The 25,733-nt window shown below is 33.6% G+C and overlaps 3 protein-coding genes across 5 annotated transcripts in view; all 3 read left to right on the forward strand.

Annotated features, from left to right (window-relative positions):
• The first annotated feature begins 630 nt into the window (after positions 1 to 630).
• LOC111679568 lies at positions 631 to 5,467 on the forward strand. Its single transcript, XM_023441145.2, has 2 exons — positions 631 to 3,133; positions 3,200 to 5,467. Exons 1-2 carry the CDS (start codon positions 965 to 967, stop codon positions 5,213 to 5,215), a joined length of 4,185 nt encoding a protein of 1,394 aa, XP_023296913.2. The 5' UTR covers positions 631 to 964; the 3' UTR covers positions 5,216 to 5,467.
• Positions 5,468 to 9,130: 3,663 nt separating this feature from the next.
• Positions 9,131 to 25,733, forward strand: part of LOC124418458 — a 42,256-nt gene continuing 25,653 nt past the window's right edge. For 2 of the 3 annotated variants that reach the window (XM_046945229.1, XM_046945230.1), the window contains exons 1-3: positions 9,283 to 10,495; positions 23,310 to 23,910; positions 23,979 to 24,173. In XM_046945229.1, the coding sequence (XP_046801185.1) occupies positions 9,298 to 10,495; positions 23,310 to 23,910; positions 23,979 to 24,173 (1,994 nt within the window). In that variant the 5' untranslated portion in view covers positions 9,283 to 9,297. Of the gene's footprint in view, positions 10,681 to 10,746; positions 13,023 to 23,309; positions 23,911 to 23,978; positions 24,174 to 25,733 lie in introns of those variants that run through there. The other variant, XM_046945231.1, reaches the window with a different exon arrangement.
• LOC124418563 lies at positions 19,211 to 22,188 on the forward strand. The gene has a single exon (XM_046945232.1). It carries the CDS (start codon positions 19,230 to 19,232, stop codon positions 22,146 to 22,148), a length of 2,919 nt encoding a protein of 972 aa, XP_046801188.1. The 5' UTR covers positions 19,211 to 19,229; the 3' UTR covers positions 22,149 to 22,188.

The following is a 25,733-nucleotide window of genomic DNA, read 5'->3' on the forward strand; positions in this document are numbered from 1 at the left end:
TAGATAGATAGATAGATAGATAGATAGATAGATAGATAGATAGATAGATAGATAGATAGATAGATAGATAGATAGATAGATAAATAGATAGTTAGAATATTGATTGATCGATATACAGTGATAAAAACTATCTGGTTACATTAATATATTTGCTTCTTATGACCTAAATTTTCAAATTCATATTTAAACTGCATCTACTTTTTACAACGTTTTCTGTCGCAACAAAAGATTATTATTTCTTCAAGAGGATAAGGTATTTAAGAACAACAAAGCAGATACAGTTTTTTGGAAATATTTCAAAAATGTTCATGTAAATTGTAATCATTTAAACTCATGTAAGTAACAAATTACATGATGAAATTTTTGAAGGAAAAAATAGTATGATAATTCTCCAACTATAGCCGAGTTGTTGGGATGTAAAAGATGTAAATTATTGGGAATTTTGTTTTGAAGAAGAAATTGTTGTTTCCAATAACAGTTGTTTAAGAGAATATTTTAATGCCAAAAAAAATATTGTAGCAAATATTTTTCAAACATTCAATTTTTAACCGGTTTACCTATAAAATTTTGAAGTAAATATGAATTTTTTGAAAAAAATATAACAAAAAATTCTTTGGAAATGGTGTTTATTAGTTTATTGGAAAACAATAAACTAACACTTGAAAATTTTCTAGATTTTACAAATATTTGCATTTATTGTGAAAATTTCCACTCGAAAAAAAAACAAAAGACATTCTTAATTATACCGCGAATTGTGTTGCAAAACTACAATGCAGCTGTCATTGTTTCAAAAGTCCCTCCTATAAAGATACAGAAGCTTATGTGCAGCATTATCAGCAAAAGATCATATTAGACAGGTATGAGAATATATGCAATGCAAATTCTCTAGGAAACACCCTCACTTAAGAAAAACACAACGTAAAGGATCAATATCCCATTAGGCGCAGCCACTTAATATGAGTATATGTGTGTGCGTGCTAGAACAAGATTAGCAAACAACACTCTCTCTCGTACCTGTCTAACGATATCGTATTACAAAATTTCTAGTATAAAAGATTTTGCTCTCATCAGAAAAAGTATCAGTTACACCTTAAAACGTCTAACGTTAACAACATTTTCAAAAACCGTCAAAATTTATCCCAGCGTAGAAAAAATCTTAAACATGGTTCTCAACTCAACCGTGACCTGTAATAATTCGATCAACGAAGCTGAAGATCAGCAACAACAATCTCCTAAACTAGTGGTGAATACAACCGATTTTAATAACGAAGATCTAGAAGAGTTTGTTAATATTTCGGAAGAAATTGAAAGAAACTCTCGGGAACGTCGTTCTCTGAGAAAACGTTCTAAGTCACGTTCCAATACCATGATGGTGGCTACCATGACTAGAGAAGAAATATTTGAATCGACTAATGTAGATGATGATGATGATCAATTTCTTAATGCTTTGGAACATCAAACATCCTATGAAGCGGGTAAAGATAGTGCTGCTTTGGTTAACAGCATTGAAAATCTAATGAAGTATTTCGATGAAGAAGTTACCGTGGTAGATGATAGCTTGATTAAAACTACTTCCCCGGTTAAGAAAGTTACTAAAGGAAAAGTAGCCTCCGCAGTGGCTTCTTTGCGCAACAAATGCAGCTTGACTCCCTCTCCCTTAAGCAAACGCAAGAAGCAGCAATTGGAGGTAAAAGCCAACATCCAGGAGTTGAAGAAAAAGTATGAGACCTCAATGGACACAGAGGCCAGTCCTTCTCCTAAACCCTCAAAGACTAAAAGTCCTAAATTATCGCGTAAAACTAAGGTTAAACAAATGGCTTTATTGTTTAACAATAAAATCAATTCCATGATACGAAGCTCCTCGCCAGAACCACAAACTCCCGAACCAATATCACCCGGTTTAGAGTCTATAGCTTCGCCCAACTTTACCTCTACTCTTAAGCCCAAATCACCCAAATTAAAGAACAAGTTTACTTTTGTAACCAAATTGCCTAGTCCCAAACCTAGTCCACTCTTCAAGAGAAAGTCTTTGCAAAAATCTCCTAGCATTAACACCCTAAACAACAGTCCTGCCATGAAACGCAAGGAATTGCAAAAACAACCTAGCACTACCTGTTTAGTGGCGGAAAGTGTCTTCTCCCAGCTATCGGTTAAGGATAAGGCTTTGCTGTACAATAAATTTATAGCCGATATGTCGAAACAAAATCCCAAATTTAGTAAACATGCTGAAGTCTTGGAATCGAATGTTAAGAAAGAAATACAAAGAGGAGAAGTTATATGTGAGAAACAGGATTCGGTGAAGCATCTTAGAGATACTCTGGAAGCCAAGCTGACACCCACTAAAACATTCTCAAAAACTCTGCAAAGATTTAAAAGATCTACTTCCAAACTGTCTTTGGATACAACACCCAAATCTAAGGAATATGAAGATTTACTGCAGAAGGATATATCCTGTTCGCTACTGGAAGATGATTCCCAGGATCTGTTGCATGTAAGCACTTTAACGGTGGTTTTAAAATCCAGTCCAGAGTCAAAAAAGTCAACACTTAAAACTAATAAAAGTCAGCGCAAAAAGAAGGATGTAACTTTTTCTGAGGATAACAGTATTATAGAGCCCACCTCTGCCGGCACCTCAACTTTTAAAAGAACCCAAAAGATGATACGTTCTTCTTTTGGCGTGGAGCCTTATGCTCCACCCAAGAAAATAAGACGTACACGTCATGAACGTCTGGCACCTAAAATGTTTTTTCAGAATCAACATTTGGAAAAACTTTTCTATCACTGGCTAAAGGAAAAGAATGGAGTGGCCTTTGATATTACCCCAGTTAACAATAGCAATGATATTATAGAAATAGTGCCCAAAAACTCCCGAGATAATGTGCTGCCAGCTCAAGAAGTACAGGAAATATTAGAGGCAGCTATCAAAAAACTGGAAGCCAATAAACAGGAGCAACATATTGTAGCTACTAATAATGATGCTATTGCCTTAATTAAGAACACTTTGGAAAATGAGCAGAGTCTAGAGAAATCTGTTATAGAAGTGGAACTACCCTTGGAAGTGGAAATTCCAGCAGAAGAACCCAAAGATATAGAAACTGAAGATAGTGATTTGGGCTTGACTAGTATAACCAAGGTAAATTTGAAGAAAAATTTTGCAAAAGAAACAGATAATAATTGCGATTTTTCTATTCCTCTCCAGACCACTAGCGAAGATTCCCAAACGGAATATCCAACACAAGAAGTTTCTAATCTTTTGGCTAAACCTCTGCGCAAAAAGAAATTACGACGCTCTTTGACTTTGCGCAAGGAAAGTTCACTGCTGGAGTCGAATAATTTATTCTCTACAGATTCTGATTCAGATTGCAAAACTCCTAAAACCAAAATACAAAGTTGTACTTTGCCCAAATCCAAGAAATGTTCGAATTATGTTAAGAAACTGATTTTCAAGACCCTCAACAATACCGTGCCTTTGGAACAGCCTAGTTTGGTGAATAATGAGTTAAGCATTTTGGAATTGGATACATCTTTGATAAGACAAGTTAATTCACCGTCGAAAATTAAGAATGCCTACACTTTGACGGTAATGTCTTCACCATCGCCTCATTCGGAAAGTGATTTTTACGATTCAGATTTGCCAAAAACCCCCATAAAGGAAGCTTCCAGATCCTGGCCTTCTCTGTTAGAAGCTTGTCTTGATGAGGAATCGTATGTCTTGAAGGACAAGTCGGTATCTACCGAATTCACCGATTTGGCCAAAAGCAAACAAGAACAACAGAAATTACTAATGGATAGTTTTATAGATCAAGGTTTTGAAACGGGTTCCAATGACATGGATTCACCCTTAAGAATGCCTACACGCAAAATACCCAACGATATAGAAAAATCTCTAACTAAACGTGAGAATCCTAAAAATTTCTCTACTCCCAACAAAGATAAACCAGTGCAGCAGGTTTTTACCGCACAATCTGGATCTAAGGGATCACACATTATTAGTCCCATAGCAGCTAATTTTTCACCACGCCGTCCAGCCTCTCTAACCATGACCGTTATAAAGGAGGATTCAAGTGTAGAAGACTCGGAAGCGTCACATTACACGCCGAGTTCTTTAAATGACAGTGCCACCTTCTTTACCCAAGATTCTCTTTCGCAACAATCTCATTCCCCTCTAGGAGTCACACACAAAGTTAACTCTTCACAATTCTGGATAACTTCGGGAGATTTTACAGCTGCCATAACTATAGATCATTATGAATCTGAACGTTTAATGCTGCTCAGCAATATCTATGGCCAAAAGAGTCTAGAGACTAGAGAAATGAATTTTGGTATCGATGATCAAAAGTTTTGCTACAATAGCTCGGCTACTTCTGATGAGATTATTAAAAAGGTGCCTAAAGTAAACAATTGCTCACAGTATTGGTTCTCCACGGGAGATGTTTTGATACCCTTTACGGGCAAACAAATGTCTAGCCAGAAAATACAAAGTTTCTTTAACTATATACGCGATTTCATGGAAGAATCGGGTTCTTTAAGATTTGGCATTGATAGCTATGAATTCTCGAATATCTATCAACAATCACCTAACTGTACTACTCTCTATAATGGTAACACCTGGAGCCAGGCTATAACACCTATATCACCTTTAAAAACCAGTGATTTAGATCAATCTGATGTGGAATCTGAAGAATTTGAAAGAAGTCTTACATTCTCCGCCATAAGTCAACATTCGGATACGGCTTCGTTGAAAAGTGATGATTTGATTAATCCTCAACAATCTAGCTTTAGAACACAAAACTCTTCTGGTTCTTTAGAGCAAATATTTGAAGATGCTCGTCATCTAAATCTATCCAAAAGCCAAACCGATAAACAAGCCTTGGAAACTCAGTTCACCGTACCGGAAATGTTAAAAACTTTACAAAATCAACAGACCAAATTGAAATCTCTAGAAGAACGTATGCTTAGTTGCACGGTAACGAGTGGTAATCAAAAAGTCATCGAAATCAATGAATCCCCCGAATATATGCGTAAATTAAGAAGCATTATCTCTGCCATTGATAATATAGGAAGAGGTAATGGTTTCAATGCCTGTACCATCGAACAATTGGAAAGTTTTATGTTCTTTTTGAGCCGTTACGCTGATCTTTGTCTGGCCAATTGTACAGCTCATATAGAAAAGATTTTGGATGTGGTTATGAATCAACGTTCATTTCAGCTGTAATTTTAGAAGAAAAAAGATTTCAACTTTCTATCCTTAAAAGTAACTACAAGTTTCTTCCCTTATCGTTGTCGCATTTAATGACAAAAAACCCCAAACCATTCCATTTAATGACTATGACTACAGCTTTTAAAAAAGCTTTGGTTTAATTTTAGTATTTAAGTTTATATTTTAGTTTTAAGAGAAAGAGAAAGTCTTATGAAGACATTTAGCGTTACCTTTAATATTGAATGTAAGTTGAAATTTATAATAAAAAACCGCTTTGGAAACAAACATTTTTTTGGAATATTTTTTTTTTTATATTTTAGTTTTAGTTGGATAGAAAAATCCTTAGTTTCAACACACAAGGATCTCGCTATTTGATGATCTTTAAATTTGTTGTTGGAAAGAGAAATACTTTCTAAACTTTAGGAATTTGTATTGTTGGATTCTTATTAAAGATTTTGAATATGTATTTTATTGAAAATTATTTTAAACTTTCTTATTAATTTCTAAATGATGTTGTCTAGGAATTGCTATTGATCTTATTTCAAAAGTTCTGACTCTAAAAGGCTTCTCTGTGATTGAAATATAAGATTTGCTTTGTTTTGAACAAAATTTAATGAAGTTTAAAATCGAATTATGGAGAATAAATATTCATATTAAACCGATCGTTAATGATCGTAAAATTTAATTGATTAGATTTAGAGAATCTCCAAAATTTTTAGGAAAACTTGCTCAGAAACTAAGTATTTGTATATTTTGTATAAAGTTGAGTACAGAAACTGATCGAAATTGCATCAGTAACTGAACATAATACAACGATCGGAACTAAGTATGTCTGAGAATGTTAACCATTTTAAGTATTTTATCAAAAATTTAAGAAACATCTTCAGATACTGATCAAAATTGATCATTGATCGGCAAGAAGTTGCTGGAAATCTGTTTCACTAAAAACGTGTCAAGAAATTGTTTAACATTTTTGCAGTAAGATCCTTAAAACCCGAGCAAGTTCATCATTCACCTAAGGTAATGGTTTTAAAGCAAACTGGTCAATAGTTTGCCTCAGAATGCCTATGATCTTTAATATCAAATAGAAATTTTCGTAAAAACTGATCTAGCTAAACTAAAAATTTACCTAAAAACGATCAACTTTTTGCTCTTAAACTGATAGGAACTATCAGCTAACTATCAGGAACTGATGAACATTTCTATGACTTTGTAGAAAAATTATAATCTTAAACTGTTCAGATTTTCTCTAAAGATATCAGCATCAAAACTAATCACTTTATTCTACAGAAATTACTCTGTAAACATATCGATCTACATTTCCTCACAATCTGATCTTTACTTGATTAGGAACTGTTTCCATATTTACTAAAAATTAACATTTTTACTAAAGAAATCTGAGAGGAAACTAATTAATGAATTCTACACAAATTTGTCTCTCTTTAATAAAATTTTAACTCACTTGATCGGAAACGTTTCCATTTCCCCAAAAAAATGATCAATGTTTTCTTAAGATTTCTGTGGAGAAACCAATCAATTTATTCTAAATAAAACTGATCAAGAGTTTTTGCATAAACTGATCGGAACTCTTAGATAGAAGACTAATGAATTTTACATGAAAGTTTACTCTTAAAACGTTTAATATTTTTGTAATTGATCCTCTAATATTGTTCCCATTTTTTTTTTTAGAAAAGATCTACATTTTCTACAGAAATTTACGTGGAAACTGATCAATTTTATTTACAGTCATTTGGCTGAAAACTGATCATGAGTTTTCTAATAAATTGATCAGAAACTGTTAAACATTTTTGAGAAATTATTATTTTAAAACTGTTTTCATTTTCACTAAAAATTAACAAATTTTTGTAAAACAGATTAATCATTCCGTGAATTTTCTCTAGAAAATGTGTATAAATTTTCGATCTATAATTTGTATAGAATAAACTGATAACTGATCGTGAGTTTCCTAATAAACTGATCGGAACTCTTAGCTGAATGACTAATGAACTTTTTATGGAAGTTTATTCTTAAAACGCTTATTTTTTTAGAATGATCCTCTAAAATTTTCTTCAATTTCTTTAGAAAAGTTCTACATTTTCAATTTTTTCGTGAAAACTGATCAATTTATTCACTAGACGTTTGACTGAAAACTGATTATGAGTTTTCTCATAAACTGATCACAAGTTTCAGTTAATAGAATGAAGAAGATTATTTAGAATATTTTTAAGAAACTGTTTAATAAATATTTTAGATGATCGTTTAAAATTGATCAATAATGATCAACAATTTTAATAGAAATTAGCAGATTTCTTTAGAAATAATAGATCGAAAATTATACACATTTTCTAGAGAAAGTTCACGGTTCTACTAAAAGTGCTCATAGTTTTTTTAAACTTGGTCAATATTGTTTAGAAAAGTGATCAAATGATCTACAGAAAATTTCATCAGAAACTGATAAATTTTCTTATACATAAAGGAAGGATATTCGCAAATTTTTCTACTGAAAGTGACTCTATAGTCTAAATAAAGTTTCCTGTAAAGATCAGTCGTGAGTCTTTTGACTAAATAAAGTTTCTGGTAAGATCCTAATAAAGTGATCGTAGTTTTTTTTCAAAATTTATCAATATTTTGTAGTAAAAGTGATTAAATGATCTACATAAATTTTATTAGAAACTGATCAGTTTTTATGCATAAAGTTGGGATTTGTTTCAATATATCTGTGGATGAATCTTCGCAAATTGTTCTACTATAAATGAATCTATATGCTAAATGAACTTTCTGGTAAAGATCCTAATAAAGTGATCGTAGTTTTATCAATATTTTAAAAGTGATAAAAGTGATCAAATGATCTACAGAAAATTTAATTAGAAACTGATCAAATTTCTTATACATAAAGTTGGAAATTGTTTCCATATATATATGTGGAAAATTTTTCTACTGAAAGTGAGTCTATAGTCTAAATGAACTTTCTTGTAAAGATCCTAATATAGTGATGATAGTTTTTTCAAAATTGATCAATATTTTGTAGTAAAAGTGATCAAATGATCTACAGAAAATTTCTTTAGAAACTGATCATTTTTCTTATACATAAAGTTGGGATTTATTTCGATATATATCTGTGGATATCTGATCAGTATTTCTTAAAGATGTTTTTCATTTTAAAGTGAACTGATAGATAGAAAATTCTCAAAAACTTATCAAATATTATTCAACATTGACAAACTTGACAGTTCGCGTGTAGTGAACTACCACGTAAACCATTATTCAACATCTTAACTGTTAGCTAAATAGAGTCTGATCAAGTTTTTTGTCAAAAAACTGATGAATATTTCTATATTGAAAGTAGTTTGAAAAGAAAAAGATTTCAGTTGAAGAACCATTAGAACTTTAAAATTCTCTTGAGGTTTTGATCGCTTTCGAACGTCAGGAATTTGTCCCTAAAGATGATCATACAACGAGCAGTTACAGCTCGTGATAACGAAAGATATTTTGAAGTCTGGAGCTAATTTCTGTCACTCCAAATTCTATTGAAGTTTGAAAAGCTTTTGAATGATAAAATTCGTAGTTTAAGAGATCGCTAGATCTACTATTTTTAAAAGAAAATAATTCTGGAAATTCCTTCTTAGTAATTAGTAAAATTAAATTTAAAATTACATCTGCAATTTAAAAATATCCAAAAACCTTAGTTTAATTCTAAAGAAATTTCCCGCTAATTACTTAAATTCTAAAGAATTTTTGCATACTTAACACCAAGTAACAGCTGCATATTTGCATATATGCTAAGTAAAAACCGCTATAATCCCAGCAGGTAGCATTAAATGCTACTTAAAACACCTTTTATATAGGGAATAAAATTAAAACGCGAAAAATTAGGGAAAAAAGTCGCGAAAAAGATACCTGATTAATACACATAGGATACTGTAAGGAAAAAGGATTCTAACTACCTGTTCTGTCAGCTATCTTGTGTGTGTAAAGTTGAGTATATAAACTTGTGCAAATTGTGAATTCAACATCAGTTCTAAACTGTAACGTCTAACGTTAAACACCAATTGTTAAGAAAAATTCTAAATTTTTGTACCCAAACGACACTTTTAAAAATGATGACTATTGCTACAACTGTCACTAAACAATCATCTCCTGTTGCTTCACGCAAAAAGTATCCAGCTCCTCAACGTCCCAGTATTGAGGAATTGAAAAAGAAATATGAAGCTAATACTCCTAGCGCCAAGCAGCAAACTCCAATGACTCCAAAACAATCTTCACCTAAAATGTTGAAAAAATCCAAAGTCAAGCAAATGGCTTCGATGTTCAATTCCAAAATTTCGCAAATTATCCGAAGAGAACCAGATGCTGGCAAGTATACTACTTTGGTTAATGAATTATCGCCTGAACCCAAACCTCATGTTAAGGCTGCAGAGCTATCCAAACCCTTGCCTTTACCCAAGTTACGTTATAATAAGGAAAAAGCTCCCTTGCCTAGTCCCCGAACTAAAGCAAAAGCTAAGGCCCAACAAAAATCCATGTATTTTGTATCTGAAGACAACTTTGCCAAGTTAACGGTGAAGGATAAGGCCCAACTGTATACACAATTCATAAATGACATGTCCAAAAAGAATCCGAAATTTGGCAAACATGCTGAACTAATGGAAGCTAATGTCAAGAAGGTGGTGGCTAGAGGTGAAGTTGTTAATGAAAAACAAGCTTCAGTCAAACGTTTACTAGAGGAACTTGAGGCTCGTTGTAACTTTCCTAAGCAAACTGTCTCACCTTTGGCCTTGCAAAGAATCAACTCGATGCGTAAACCTAAAGCTAATGCTAAGGGACCAGTTAAATCTAAAGAATTTGAAGATATTCTAGAGAAAAAAGTATCTCATATTACTACTCTTACCGTAACACTACAACCTATTCCCGAGATGAAGAAACAAAGAAGAGCTAGATCTTTGCCACGTCGTCGTAGAGACCATGAACAAGTACTTAAGGAATTGGGCATTATTGAACCTTCTCACAAGAGAAACAATGATGAAATGCGTTCCTCTTTGCCTATTGAGGCCTATGCTCCTCCCAAGAAGATCCGGCGCACTAGAATCGAAAGATTGACTCCTCAGATTGTCTTTCAAAATCAACAATTGGAAAATTTATTCTTTACCTGGTTGAGAGAAAGACAAGATAAAGAGCAAGAGGAAATTGTTAAGGAATCCGAATTAAGAGAAATCAAAACCAAGTCTTCCATAGACAAGCTCTTAGAGGAGGCCATTGCAAAATTGGAAACTGTGGAAACCAAACAAAAGGATGTTAAGGAAATTGATATTCAAGCTAATGAAATAACCCCCAAGTTGACACCACGCAAAAAGAAACCAGCTCCTCCAGTACCAACACAAGCCAAGCAAATACCTTCGGCCAGCTGTGAAGCATCAACCACTTCATCTGTGAAACATTCGGAAGCAGAAGAAAGTGAATCGGGTCTAGACGCTTTAACAAAAGTAAGTTTTACCGAAAACTCTCTCGCCACAAAGCAAAATACTAATTTTGCACTCTTTTCCTCACAGATTAATAGCGAAGATTCACCGCTTGCTAGTCAAGACAAACAAACTGAACAATTAGAAAAGGAAAACGATTTTGGGAAACCTATTAAACCTTTACGCAAAAAGAAAATGCGTCGCACTTTAAGCTGGAAAAAAGATACCTCCATAGAAGAGACACATCCCATAACCTCCACCGATTCTGATTCAGATTCCAAAATCAGCGAAACCATCAACAAAAATAAGATGCTCTTTATAGCTCCACAAACGGAGCAAGTAACTGAAACTTTAGAATCACCTATTGAGCCTAGTTTTGTGGAACTAGACAAATCCCTAATGCGTGAAGTAAACTCACCACGCAAAATCAAATCAGCTTACACTTTAACTGCCTGCTCACCAATACCTTGTCAACAGGAAGATGATTTAAAGGATTTAAACAAAGTCTTGGACTCCAGTGAATGTGTTAGAAATGAAACTTGTCGCTCTTGGCCCTCGTTAGTGGACAATGATATCGAACAAGATCTCAGCAATTTACAAAACAAAACTTATTCTTCTGATTTGACTTTGGCTTTGCCAAATATTGAACCTAGATCTTTGGCTGATAGCTTTATAGATCAAGGTTTTGAAACTGGTTCCAATGATATGGATAGTCCCATACGTGCTCCCAAGAAATCTGCCTTAAAACGAACTGATATTAAAGTTTCAGGACCTCTCTTCATTAAACTCGGTTCAGATGTAGAAAATAAAGCTGAAACTCCCTCGGGATTCTCAACACCCATTAAGGGTCATTTGCAACAACAACAACAAGCGGAACAATCAACCAACGGAACAGTTCCTCAACAGCTTTTCAGTCCTATAGCAATGCCTATGAAAAATCGCCGTAAATCTCTATATGATACCGAATCAAGACGCAATTCTTTGGCCATGCAAGTAATACGAGAAGATCATCCTTTGGAACATCATGAAATGATTTCGCCGCGCAATATAAATAACACTGAACAAAGCTTTTTCGCCAATGCACCCACCTTGGATATGTGCAATGACATGACTAGCCCTAATACCAATAAAACTTCACAATTTTGGATTAAATGTGGTGATTTCTCGGTATCTCTTGATATCTATTACAATGATGCCGAACGGGTGCGTTTACTTTATGAAATCTTTAGCCAAAGAAGTTGTGATACCAAGGATTTACATTTTGGCATTGATGATCAAAAGTTTTCCGTACACAATCCTCAAGAACAGGAGAATATCTCAAAACGTTTACCGACTAATAAGGATTGTTCACACTATTGGTTCTCTACTGGTGATTTGGCTATACCTTTTGGTGGTAAACGTTTGTCTGCCGAAAAGATACAACGTCTCTTTGAATTCATTAAAGCTTCTGTGGAAGAGACTGGTATATTGCGTTTTGGTGTAGATATCGTGGAGTTTTCAAATGTTCCTGAATTCTGGAATCAATCACCTAAATACTCTATGGAAAGCAGTTACAGCATGTTGGTGGGTTTACAATCGGGCAATAGTAATGGTCTAGAAGGACGCAGCAAGTTTGCATGGCCCAACTCTAAACCCGTAAGGGTTAGTGACTTAGATCAGTCCGACTATGAATGTGAGGATTTTGAAGATAATGATTCGTGTCGTCTCTCCTTTTCACCCTTTGGCAGCAATCATTTTGATTTAGCTGCTCTGGGTACTGAAGAACTTTCCCTGCCTCGCAATAGTGAAGCTATGATGAATAGTGAATCATTTGGTTATGAATATGAAAATGAATCATTGGACCATCTATTTGGTGATAAATATAATGCCAAACCCGTGCCCGTACCACAAATTGAAGCCACTCCAGTACCAGAAATGTTAAACACTTTAAAATCACAACAAGAACGTTTAAGTTTAGTACAAACTAAACTGTCCACCTACAATAATCCTGCTAATCTATCCAGTGATGCTTTAGATGCTCTTAAGGGAACTCCAGAATATATTGCTAAACTCAGAAGTATAGTGGCAGAAATAACTAGCAAAAGCAGCAGCAGTGGTTTTAAAGATTGTACCGTTCAAGAATTGGAAAGTTATATGTTTTTCTTAAGCCGCTATGCTGATATCTGTCTGCATAGCTGTAGTGATCATATGGAAAAAGTATTGGATGCTCTTTTGGACCAAAGAGCTGTTGTGGTTTAAATATTTGATTTTCATTTAAATTTAGATTTTAAGTTAACCTTTTTTGTATATACTGGACTGTCTTCTAAAGACATTAAATATGTATTTAGTATTTAAGTAAAAATTTTATGAATAAAATTTATTTAAAAAAGAAATTTATAATTACTTTTATTTTTTTCATAACAATTGTAATCTTAATTATGTTGTTAACATATGTTAAGGAATTTTAAAACATTAAATAATAATTAATAAGAGTTTATCTATAGTCTTAGGGGCATATAGTAAGCAATACATGTAATGTGTAATTGAGAAATAATCAAATACTTGTAATTAAAATTTAGGTAATACTAATAGCAATTACAAGAAAAACTTAATTTATAATTACAATTAATTTTAACTATGAAAGCTAAAACTACAATTAAATTGAATGAATGAATTGCAAGTTAAGTATACAAAAGATAGATAGATAGATAGATAGATAGATAGATAGATAGATAGATAGATAGATAGATAGATAGATAGATAGATAGATAGATAGATAGATAGATAGATAGATAGATAGATAGATAGATAGATATACAGAAAATATTCAAGAACAATTATATTTTCAGAAGTACTAAACTGTTTCAAAATTGGTTTCATAAAGGCATATGAAACGTACCCATTAAATGAAAACATTTTCTTTCAGAACTGTTCGCTTTTGTTATAATATGTTATTTATATTATATTTTTATATTGTTATAATATGTATATTAATCTTATATTAATTAATAAATAAATAAAAAATGTTTTCTTAAAGTTCTAAAAAAATACCAAAATATTACATCTGATTAACCCCGAAACGAATTTCGCACAAGTATCAGACAGCCTCATCCTCTATTTAGGAGGAGAAATATCAATCCCTGTTTTACATTTTTTTTATTTTTTATCCCTAATTATTGAAGTTAATTGTTATTCATTCCGATATGATTGTGGAAAAAATCTTACACAAAAATTGTTTGTTAATATTTTTCTTTGTTCTAAATATCAAATATAAAAGATTTTTCGTTTTTTTTTCAAAGAATTTTATTATTTTTAAAAGTTCTTAAATCTAAATAAATAATATATTTAAAGTCTTTTTACAAGAAGACTGTCAACGTTTATATACAACAAATACCATTAAGAACTATTATTATACTAAAACTTAAACTACAACTGCTTTATAATCGACTAAAGCTTCCAAAACTGTATCCATATGTTTGTTGCAACTACTTAAACAGATCTCAGCATAACGACTAAGAAAATGCATATAACTTTCCAGTTCATCCACAGAGCATGATTTAAAATGATTACTGCAACCAATATTACTGATATCTGATACAATGTCCTTTAGTTTTTCCACATATTCTGGCGTACCCTTGAAGCAATCCAAGGAATCTTTAGGTATATAGCAGGGTTTAACATATCGTGCGAAATGTTCTTGTACAGCACTTAGACGTTGTTGTTGATTTTCTACATTGTAAACCATTTCGGGTAGTGATAGATCTGATGTTGGTTGTCTGTCATCGAAAAGTTGATCCAAAGGTTCACTTTCATATTCACCACAATATGATTCTAGGCTCATCATGGCTTGGCTATTGCGTGGTATGGATAGTTCTTCATTATCCATGGAGGCTAAATCGTAGTGATTACTACCAAAAGGTGAGAATGATAAACGTCCTCTTTCAATTTCCTCAAAATTGTCAGATTCATCTAGATCGCTAATCATTACCGGTTTACTGTGAGGCCAGGCGTTTTTACTGCGTCCTTCTAAGCCATTGCTATCACCAGATTGTAAACCCACCAGCATGCTGTATTGGCTTTCCACTGAAAATTTGGCAGGTTGATACCAAAACTCTGGAACATTAGAGAATTCCACTTGATCTACACCAAATCGCAAAATACCAGTTTCTTCAACCGACTCCTTGATGACGCAGAAAATACGTTGTATTTTTTGTGAACTTAAGTATTTACCACTGAAGGGTATGACCAAGTCTCCGGTAGAGAACCAATAGTGTGAAGAACCTTTAGAGGCGGGTATGTGGCCTGAGTTATTATCCATTTCATAAGGACCATGTACGGAAAATTTCTGATCATCTATGCCGAAATGTAAATCCTTGGTTTCACAGCTAGTTTGACTAAAGATTTCATATAAAAGACGCAATCTTTCGGCTTCATTGTAGTTGATTTCCCAAGCTACAGAAAAGTCACCACAATTAATCCAAAATATTGAAGTCTTCTCCACAGCATTATTGGTTGTTTCCTTGGTTATATCCATAGTGGGAGCATTTGCAAAGAATTTTTGTTCGGTTTGACTTTCGTAGGTTTCTTGAGCTTCCAAAGGTTGATCTTCTTTAATAACCTGCATGGCTAAAGACGAGCGTCCTGTTTCCATATCATAAAATGATTTGCGACGACTTTTCATGGGTTTGGCAATAGGACTGAACAACTGTTTAGCTGATCCCGATTTAGTGTTGGCAAATGAATGATGCTCTTGCTCCTTGATGGGTGTTGAATAGCCAAAATTGCCTTTACTACTATTCAACGAAGAAGAGAATGTAGAATTGGTTTCTGCTGCCACGTATACTCTTTTCATGGGACTTTCATTATCATTGGTAGCTGTTTCAAAACCTTGATCAGAAGCTACTTGACTTGCATTATGACTACTTCTGTTTAAATGTGTTTTAGCAAAATTGAGCGATGATCGTGGTGTACACAAAGGAGTTTCCAAAACGGTTAAAGTATAGGCCGATTTGATTTTGCGTGGTGAATTTACAACTCTTATTAAGGATTCATTTAAATCTTCTAAAACTTCCTGCTCTTCGGATTGGATCTCTTTCTCTTCTTCTGTAGCTCTTGGTTGTATAAACAACTTTTTGTTTTTGGCTTTAGTTTCAGTTTGCTTACTATCCGATTCCGAATCAGTGGAATTTATTTGATTGATTTCGTTTTGTAAGACTTCCTTCTTGAATACAGCATTGCGTCTTAGCTTCTTTTTGCGTAAAGGCTTCAAAGGTTTAACAAATTCGAAATCATTTTCTGAATTCTCAGTTTTAGTACCTAGACTTTCAGCTTGTGACTCCTCACTAGTATTCTTGGCTAAAGAAGATAAACCAGATTCACTTTCTTCAGTTTCTGAGGATTTAGCACAGGTTGAACTAAAGGAGTTTCTTTTGAATGTTGCTGCAACATTCTGTTCGATTTCTAAAACTTCCAATCTAGCTATAGCTTCTTCCAATAGTCTATCAATGGCTGATTTTTGTTTTTCTTCATCAACTTCCGATCTATTCGATATGTCTTCAACACCATCATCTTTATTGTGTTTCTCCTCAAACCAGGAAAAGAACAAATCTTCTAATTGTTGATTTTGGAAAATAGTATTAGTTGTTTGATCTTGTTCATTTTCCAATTGAATACGAGGCAAAGATTTAACTTTTTCTTCATTTGTTGGCTTATCCATGTTCAAAATATCCTCAAATTCCTTGGCTTTAAGAGGAGTCGAACTTTTATCTAGTAATTGCTTGCGTGCAGCTAAAGCTCTCTTCATTGAATCCATTCTTTGTAAAGCATGACTCTTATTCGTGCTGGGCTTGGGAAAAACTTTATTAAATTCCAATTCATCGAGTAAATCTTTAACGGTAGCTTGTTTTTCAACTATAACACCACTATGATTTATATTCTGGATGTTGGGGACTTCCATTAGTTGAGCATGTTTTCCGAATTGTGGATTCTTTCGGAACATTTCCTCAACAAATTGTGTATAGAATTTAGCTTTATCCTTTACCGACAACTTGGCAAAAACTTCTTCAGCCACAAAACAAACTGAGAGTTTAGTTTGATTTTGGTTTAGTGTTTTAGTTCTGGGACTAGGAACTGGTGCTTTAGGTTTGGTTAAGCGTGTTCTAGGCTTGGGTACTGGTTTTACTAGAGTGGCTGTTGGTTGAGGCTTAGCTTCTGGTGAAAATTCATTTACCAAAGTGGAATACTTTCCCACTTCGGTATCACGTTTCATAAGTTGTGACATTTTGTTATTAAACATAGAAGCCATTTGCTTAACTTTAGATTTCTTCAATTTCTTGGGTGATTTGGGTTTGGAAGACATCTTGGGTGTTTCGAAGACGGTCGATGATGATTCGTATTGCATTTTCAATTCCTCAATGGAACGACGTTTGTTGATGGGAGATGTTTGTTTATTAGATTGAGACATTTTTGGTTTTTAAGTTAAAAACTTGTTAAATTAATTTTCTATTTGTGATGTTAACGTTAGACGTTACAGTTTAGAACTGATGCTGATTATGTCATTTCACAAAGTATATATAGCAAAAGGTTTACACTACAAACAGGTACTTAGACAATTTCCAATGATCCGTTTTACTAAACAGGTCAAAGATAGTAAGTGTAACTAAGTATCTTTTAGTTTGGGTTACTGATTTAGTACCTGTTATTTTCTGATTGGTTTAAACAAAGACTAAATTTGGAGGTGTTATGCATGTGGTTGGTTTTTTTCTTTTCAAAAGAATCTTAAACCCTTTTCTCAGGTAGATTACTGTGAAATCCTTGCGGGTAGTCCTTTTTGTAGTAATAGCAACTAAGGTTTGTTTTGTAATATAATGGACACGTGCAATTGGAAAATTTCGATGAAATTTGAGATTTACTGTTGAGTTAGTTACTATTGAATTAGTTACATTCGAAATTTTAGAACCAAACTTAATTATCCTTTAACATCGAAGAAAGTGACTCTTCAAAAAGAACAAATTTCGAATCGGATAAGTTGGGAAATGGTTTAGAGTTTGCGAAACATCTGAATACTTTTCGCGAAAGAAATTGTGTAGAAGTTTTTCTTGAAAGTAAATAGGTGTATATCGACCATATAAACTCTATAGTTTCCAAATCGAAGAGTTAGCAAAATGAGGCTTTAGAAGAGTCTCTTGGATCTGTTTAAAACAATTGAGTGAATCCCTTATGAGAGCCCTGGATTCAACAAGTAAATTCGAGTTCCCAAATAACACGATGTAAGAAGCTTACTCGAGTCTCAAGAAGGTTTAGGAGAATTGAGCCTAAAGAATATAAAGGTGTGTTGACAGAAACCCTGATGGAAGCTCGAATCTGAAGGAAGTTATACAGAATAAGATGTATTGCTGAAAAGAATTGTGTCTACAATGTATTCTGAAAACTTCTCTTCTGGAAACTTTTCGCTGATCGCTTAGCCTACAAAATGCCTATTAAAAACTAAAGAAAATCAAGCAGAATTGGATTTATCCCTATTAAAGATTGTGAGTAAGCTTTGGGAGATCTAGTCTGTCTTTGAAGGGTTTTGAAAATGGATTTATGTACTCCTCATTCATCATTAGAATTGAAACAAAGACAAATTTAGATTTTCAACACCCTCAAATGTACAAGCACATCACACTGACTCGAAAATGAAGTCTGTCTATTATATGTTCTGAAAACATCTTTAGCTTTGATTGATGCAGGTTTATCGATTAGCAAGAAGTATACAGTTCTTGATGAACGATAAACCTGCAACACGAAAAGCTAAATTTGTATATGACATCACAGGATCAAGTTAAACTCACTGGAATCCGAATAAAGTTTAAAGAAATTGGATGAATTCCTTTGATTTCTCAATATCCATTAAGTTGCTAGAACACAATACATTTACCACATGACTTATGTTCTTTGTAAATGCTCTAAATTGCTAATTGAGTTCAAAATTATCAATTGTCTTGATTTTTCAATATCATTGAATATCAAAGACAATAAAGCCGATGATCAACGTCTCGTGTTTGAAATTGTTTGCGAAACCAACATTGAAACCCAGGATTTACATTTGATTACGCGTACGTGACTTCTTAGAATGTTAGTAGAACTAATAAACATAATTTTCTTTAAGAATTTTTCGTAATATTACATATTAAACTTAGTTGCTGTAATTAACTATGGACTAACTATCCACAAGCCTATTACACAAACTTCTGTGTAAAAAAGGCTTAACTCTTGAAAAACCCAAGCAGATGTATTACAGATTAAAACCCAATAAGAAAACAGGTACAAATGAAATCAAACTGCTAATCTTTAGTCACACCTAGACTACCTTTTAAACATTAGAAAAAGGATTAGAAATTCCAACTACCTGTAAACAAACCACACATTTTGCTATATATACTTAAGGAACGCAACAATTAGCATCAGTTCTAAACTATAACGTCTAACGTTAACAACGCTTAAAGCAAATAAACAAAGTTATTACCTTGAAAATTATTATCAAAATGTCTTACAATCAAGCTAACCAACAAACAACTCCCATCAATAAACGTCGTTCAATTGAGGAATTGAAAATGAAATACGAATCACCTGCATCGGTCTACGAAACACCCAAGATGTCTAACAAACCTAAATCACCCAAGAAGTTGAAGAAATCCAAAGTTAAGCAAATGGCCTCGATGTTCAATACCAAAATCTCGCAACTCATCAAACGTGATTCAGAAGTGGGAAAGTATGCAGCTTTGGTAAATGAATTCTCACCAGAACCTAAGCCACAACCAAAAGCCAGCTTTGAAAAGCCTGTACCCAAACCTAGAACCCGTTTTACCAAGCCAAAGGCACCAGTTCCTAGTCCACGTCTTAAAACATTAAATAAATTTGAGGAGAAGCACTCTGCTTGTTTTGTGGCGGAAGAAGTATTTGCCAAGTTATCGGTAAAAGACAAAGCTAAATTCTATACACAATTTGTGGAAGAAATGTCTCAAAAGAATCCTCAATTTGGTAAACATGATCAACTAATTGAAAGTTCAAACAAGAATATTGATCAAGGTGGAGTTATTGTTGAGAAACAGGCCACCGTTAAAGAATTACTTAAAGAACTTGAGTTAAATAATGGTTTAACTAAACCTAACCCAACTTTACAAAGAATCAATTCTATAAAGAAAGATTTCGATGCTTACACAAGAACAACAGTCAATACTTCTACACCCTTCAAAGCCAAGGAATTTGAGGATATTTTGGAGAAGAACAATCTAAAAGAAGAAAAAACCAAATCTTTATCTAATTCAAGCAATTCAATCTTCCAAAATCAACAACTAGAAGATTTGTTCTTTTCGTGGTTCAAGAAGCAACACGATAAAGATGATGGTATTGAAGATTTGTCAAATCATTCAGAAGTGGATGAAGAAAAACAAAAATCCGCCATTGATAGACTATTGGAAGAAGCCATAGCGAAATTGGAAATCATAGAAGCTGAACAAAACACCCCAGTACCTATACCTATGCCACGCAAAAAGAAATCATCATCATCTTCAACTACATCCTCTGGTACCGAAGAAAGTGAATCTGGTTTATCTTCTCTGCCCAAGAATACCAGTGAAGACTCACAAGCTGAAAATCAAACCACTAAAACTGAGAATTCAGAAAATGATTTCGAATTTGCCAAACCTTTGAAGCCTTTACGCAAAAAGAAATTGCGTAAAAATGCCTTGATGAAGAGTGAAGTCAATCAAATCACTTCTACAGATTCCGAATCGGATAGTAAACAAGCTGAAACTAAACATAAAAATAAAAAGTTATTCATACAACCAGCCCAACAACAAGTCGTAGAAAAGGTGCAACCTGATTCGGAAGAAAGTCTAGCAGAATTAGATGAATCCTTAATGAGAGTTGTAAATTCACCACGCAAAATTAAATCGGCCTATACACTCACAGTTTTGGATACACCTTTGTCTACACCACGTCCATCACTAAACACTGTAAAACCACAACTGCCTTGCGATACCTTAACGGATCAGGGATTTGAAACAGCTACTAATGATATTGAAAGTCCATTCAAGAGAATTTCTACACCAGATCTAACAAACTCTCCTATAACTAGCCTGAATAGAAGCAAGAACAATTTTGGCTTTTCAACACCTATTAAGGCACAAGAACATCATACTTTTACCTCCACCGGAACGGGTTCAGCTAAACAATTATTCAGTCCCATTTCTAAACCTTTAAAGAGTCGCCGCAAATCTTTATATGATGTAGAATCAAGACGTAACTCTCTAGCCATGCAGGTTATCAGAGAAGATCAACCTTTGGGGGCACAAGAAACCTACAGCCAAACCGAACAGAAATTCTTTGCCAATGCTCCCACAATGGAAATGTCCCAAGAACCAAGCAACAAACCTGTTCAAAAGACTTCGCAATTTTGGATAAAGTGTGGTGATTTCTCAGTAGCTTTGGAAATCAACTACAATGAAGCCGAAAGATTGCGTCTTTTGTATGAAATCTTTAGTCAAACTAGCTGTGAAACCAAGGATTTGCATTTCGGCATAGATGATCAGAAATTTTCGGTACATGGTCCAAATGATATGGATAATACCTCAAAACGCATGCCTGCTTCTAAAGGTTCTTCACACTATTGGTTCTCAACCGGCGACTTGGCCATACCATTCAGTGGCAAATACTTAACTCCACAGAAAATACAACGTCTCTTCCGTGTCATTAAGGAAACCGTCGAAGAAACTGGCATTTTACGTTTTGGTGTAGATGAAGTGGAATTCTCCAATGTTCCGGAGTTTTGGTATCAACCTGCGAAATTTTCAGTGGAAAGTCAATACAGCATGCTGGTGGGTTTACAATCTGGTGATAGCAATGGTTTAGAAGGACGCAGCAAATATGCCTGGCCTCACAGCAAACCGGCAATGATTAGTGATTTGGATGAATCCGATAACTATGAGGAAATTGAACGAGGACGTTTATCATTCTCACCCTTTGGCAGCAATCACTACGATTTAGCTTCCTTGGATAATGAAGAACTATCCATGCCACGCAATAGCCAAGCCATGATGAGCCTAGAATCATATTGTGGTGAATATGAAAGTGAACCTTTGGATCAACTTTTCGACAATAGTTTTAGTCAAACATCGGAAAAATCACAAAATCTTTCATTACCTGAAATGGTGAATACCGTACAAACGGAACAACAACGTTTGGGTGATATACAAGAACATTTGGCCAACTACACTAAACCCTCCTATGTGGGTAAGGATTCTTTGGATACTATCAAGGGTACACCAGAATATGTGGAACAACTTAAGGACATTGTTACGGATATCAGCAATATTGGCAATACTGACAATTTTAAGTCGTGCTCTATACAAGAATTGGAAAGTTATATGCATTTCTTAAGCCGTTATGCTGAAATCTGTTTAAGCAAATGCTCTAAACATATGGATACAGTTTTAAATGCTTTGGATGATTATAAAGCTGTAGTAGTTTAAGTAAAATTATTTTAAATTAGTTCTTAAGTATTTTATTGTATTTGTATATAAAAATTGTTGGTAGTCTTTTTAAGAAGACTTTAAAATTTTATTTTAGATTTAAGAACTTTTTTGAAAATATATAAAAATCTTTAAAGAACCAAAAACAAATATTTTTTATAATTTATGTTATTTTAAGGAATTCTATAGTGCAGGCTATAGGCTAGTTTCTAGTCTAGAAAAGATTATAGAATAGACTATATAGTCTAGTCTATATTCTATAGTTTTGTCTATAAACTAGTTTATAGTCTAGTCTATAGTGTAATAGACTATTATAGTGCAGTCTACAGTCTAGTCTGTAGTGTAGTCTATAGTCTTGTCTATTGTCCAGTCTATAGTCTAGTCTATAGTCTAGTCTATAATCTAGTCTATAATCTAGTCTATAATCTAGTCTATAATCTAGTCTATAATCTAGTCTATAATCTAGTCTATAGTCTAGTCTATAGTCTAGTCTATAGTCTAGTCTATAGTCTAGTCTATAGTCTAGTCTATAGTCTAGTCTATAGTCTAGTCTATAGTCTAGTCTAAAGTCTAGTCCTTAGTCTAGTCTAGTCTATAGCCTAGTCTATAGGCTAGTCTATAGTTTCGTATACAGTCTAGGCTATAGTCTATATTCTATAATCTAGTCTATATTCTAGTTTAGTCTAGTCTATAGTCTAGTGTATAGTCTAGTCTATAGTCTATTATATAGTCTAATCTATAGTCTATTCTATAGTCTAGTCTATAGTCTAGTCTACAGTCTAGTCTATAGTCTAGTCTATAGTCTAGTCTACAGTCTAGTCTATAGTCTAGTCTATAATCTAGTCTACAGTCTAGTCTATAGTCTAGTCTATAGTCTAGTCTATAGTCTAGTCTATATTATATAATCTAGTCTATATTCTAGTTTAAATTCTAGTCTATAATCTAGGGTATAGTGTAGTCTATATTCTATAGTGTAGTTTATAGTATAGTTTAGTCTATTTTCTATAGTGTAGTCTATAGTCTAGGCTATAGTCTATTGTCTTAACATTAATTTGAACTATACCCTATAGATTTATTTTTTTCATCAAAGATTCGTATCGTATATCAAACAAATCTCAAATTATTTAAACTAAATGCTAAATATATTTACTCTTTCTTTACAGCCCCCCGAAAATGAGCTTCAAAAATCCCACGATCACAATCCGGCCGCCTTAAGTGAACATCAATTGCGTATACAAGCCTCACTACAACGTCTCAACATACCCGACTGGTTCCGACAATATAATCAAAATCAAAAGTCACCCGATGGTGCTGGCACTGGTTCCGCCTATAAACCCGGTAACTTTACCCGTAAACGAACACAAGATTCTGGACGATGGGTAGGTTTAAATTCTAAAACCACATCGTTAAGCTCTTTGGGATCACAGAGATCCGATCGTAGTCCTCTACTGTTAAGTCCATCGGCACATAGTCATCATGGTGGTCAGAGTACACAACATGCGGGTCAAAATGTTCATGCAGCTGGTGGCACAGGTACCGGAGCAAGTGGTGGTGCCTTCTCCAGATGGTCCACATCACATTTGAATTCATCACAAACATCACCAAGTGTTTCACAAAGAGGATCATTTTCCCGCGGCGGACCGATAAATTCTAGTTTTATGTCTGTGAATAGTGGTCACAGTGTGATACGAAACTCTATGCGTCAACCGTATTTGGGTTGGCGTAGTCAGGAGAAACTATCACAGAGAACAGCGCATGAAAGGTAAGTCTTAATGAAAATTGTTGTAGTTTAAGAAATCTTTTTCACATGTTTTTTTTCTACCTTAACAGATTGGCCTCTTCCCTATTGTCGCAACAGCAACGCACATCACCCACAAGCCAAACGGTTCCGGCTAATAATGATAAACTACAACCTGTTACACCCGAGATACAATCCTCCATTAAAGAGGTTACCTCGGCTATTGTACATTATGTTAACGATCAAACAAATCAACAGCGCAGTAGATCAACGAGTCCAAATTCGAGGTAGGCTGGTTAATGCAACACCAGCTTTAAATAGCTTTTCCTCAAAACAAAACAAAAAAAATTGAAACGAATTTCCTCTATATCAAAACTTTCTTTCTGCCTTTTAAAATCCCCCCCTCAAAAACTAAACGTTATGGTTTATGTAGTGTGTTAATTTAGCGCTCGGGGTTTTGAACACCCCCTCCTTTTTATATTCAAATATTTATGTTGATTGTGTTTTTTATATGTACAGCACTTTAGTTTTGTGTATATGCACCAACTTTTCCTTTTCCAAACTTATTAAGTTTTGTCCCTAGTTTTTTTGTTTTTGTTCTAAAACATCTGCACTTTTTTAATTTAGTTAATTTTTTTAAATTTCGTTCTTATAAATTTTTTTCTATTTTTTTTTATTTAGCTACTTATGAATCCCTTCCATCATATTCATTCAAATATCAATATTTTATTTTCAATTTTTTTTTTTGAAAAACACAGCACAATTTAAACAAAATTTATTTTATTACAAAATTTTGAGTTTGATTTCTACTTCTTCATCCATTTATACCCGTAAACGTTAACGAACATACCAACACTGTTGATTTGATTTTGTATGAAAAAAAAAAACACCAAAACCAAAAACCCAAAAATTTCCTTGGGATGCATCCATCCATCATCATTTTTGTTGTGAGCATCTTACTGTTGTTGTACATACAAAAAGCCGTATTATCATTTCCTTTTTTCATTTTCGTTAAAATTTAAGGTAAGTTTGAATGAATCATCTATTTGCATTATTATTATTATTATTATTATTATTATTATTATTATTATTATTATTATTATTTATTATTATTATTGTTTATTTAAATTATTACATCTATACTTTTTAAGATTTTATTTAAAAATTTTCTGTGTATAACCTATCCATCGATTTTTTTTTATTAACTAGACTATAGACTAAAATCTAAACACTATATACTAAACTATTGATTAGACTATAGACTGACTAGACTATCGGCAAGACTATAGACTATAATATATTCCAATCTATAGTTCTGAATGTAATCAAAGCTATGAACCAAACTATAGTCGATACTATAATGAAGAGTGTGAATTCAGGATAAAGTCGAATCTAAAGTCTATGTAGTAGGCAAGTCCAGACTAGTTGAATCTAAAGTTTAGTCAAAGCTTAAGACTAGTCAATAATTCAGATTATAGTCGAATTGATATTTCATATAGTCTAGTCTATAGTCAAGTCGAGTCTAAAGCTGAGACTACAATCGTGTCTATAGTGTAGACTATAACCGACGGTATTGTTCAAACTATAGTCGAGTCTATAGTCCAGACTATAGTCGAGTCTATAGTCCAGACTGCAGTCGAATCTATAGGCCAGACTGTAGTCAAGTCAGACTTTAGTTGAGTCTATAGTCTAGACTGTAAACTACACTGTAGTCGAGTATATAGTCTAAACTATAGCAGAGTCTACAGTCAAGTATATCGCATAGTCTATAGTCGAGCCAAAAGTCGGGTTCATAGTCCTGACTATAGTCGAGTCTATAATCCATCCTGTAGTTATGTGTATAGTCT

This window comes from Lucilia cuprina, chromosome 2 (assembly GCF_022045245.1).
Source record: "Lucilia cuprina isolate Lc7/37 chromosome 2, ASM2204524v1, whole genome shotgun sequence".
Classification (NCBI taxonomy): Eukaryota; Metazoa; Arthropoda; class Insecta; order Diptera; family Calliphoridae; genus Lucilia; species Lucilia cuprina.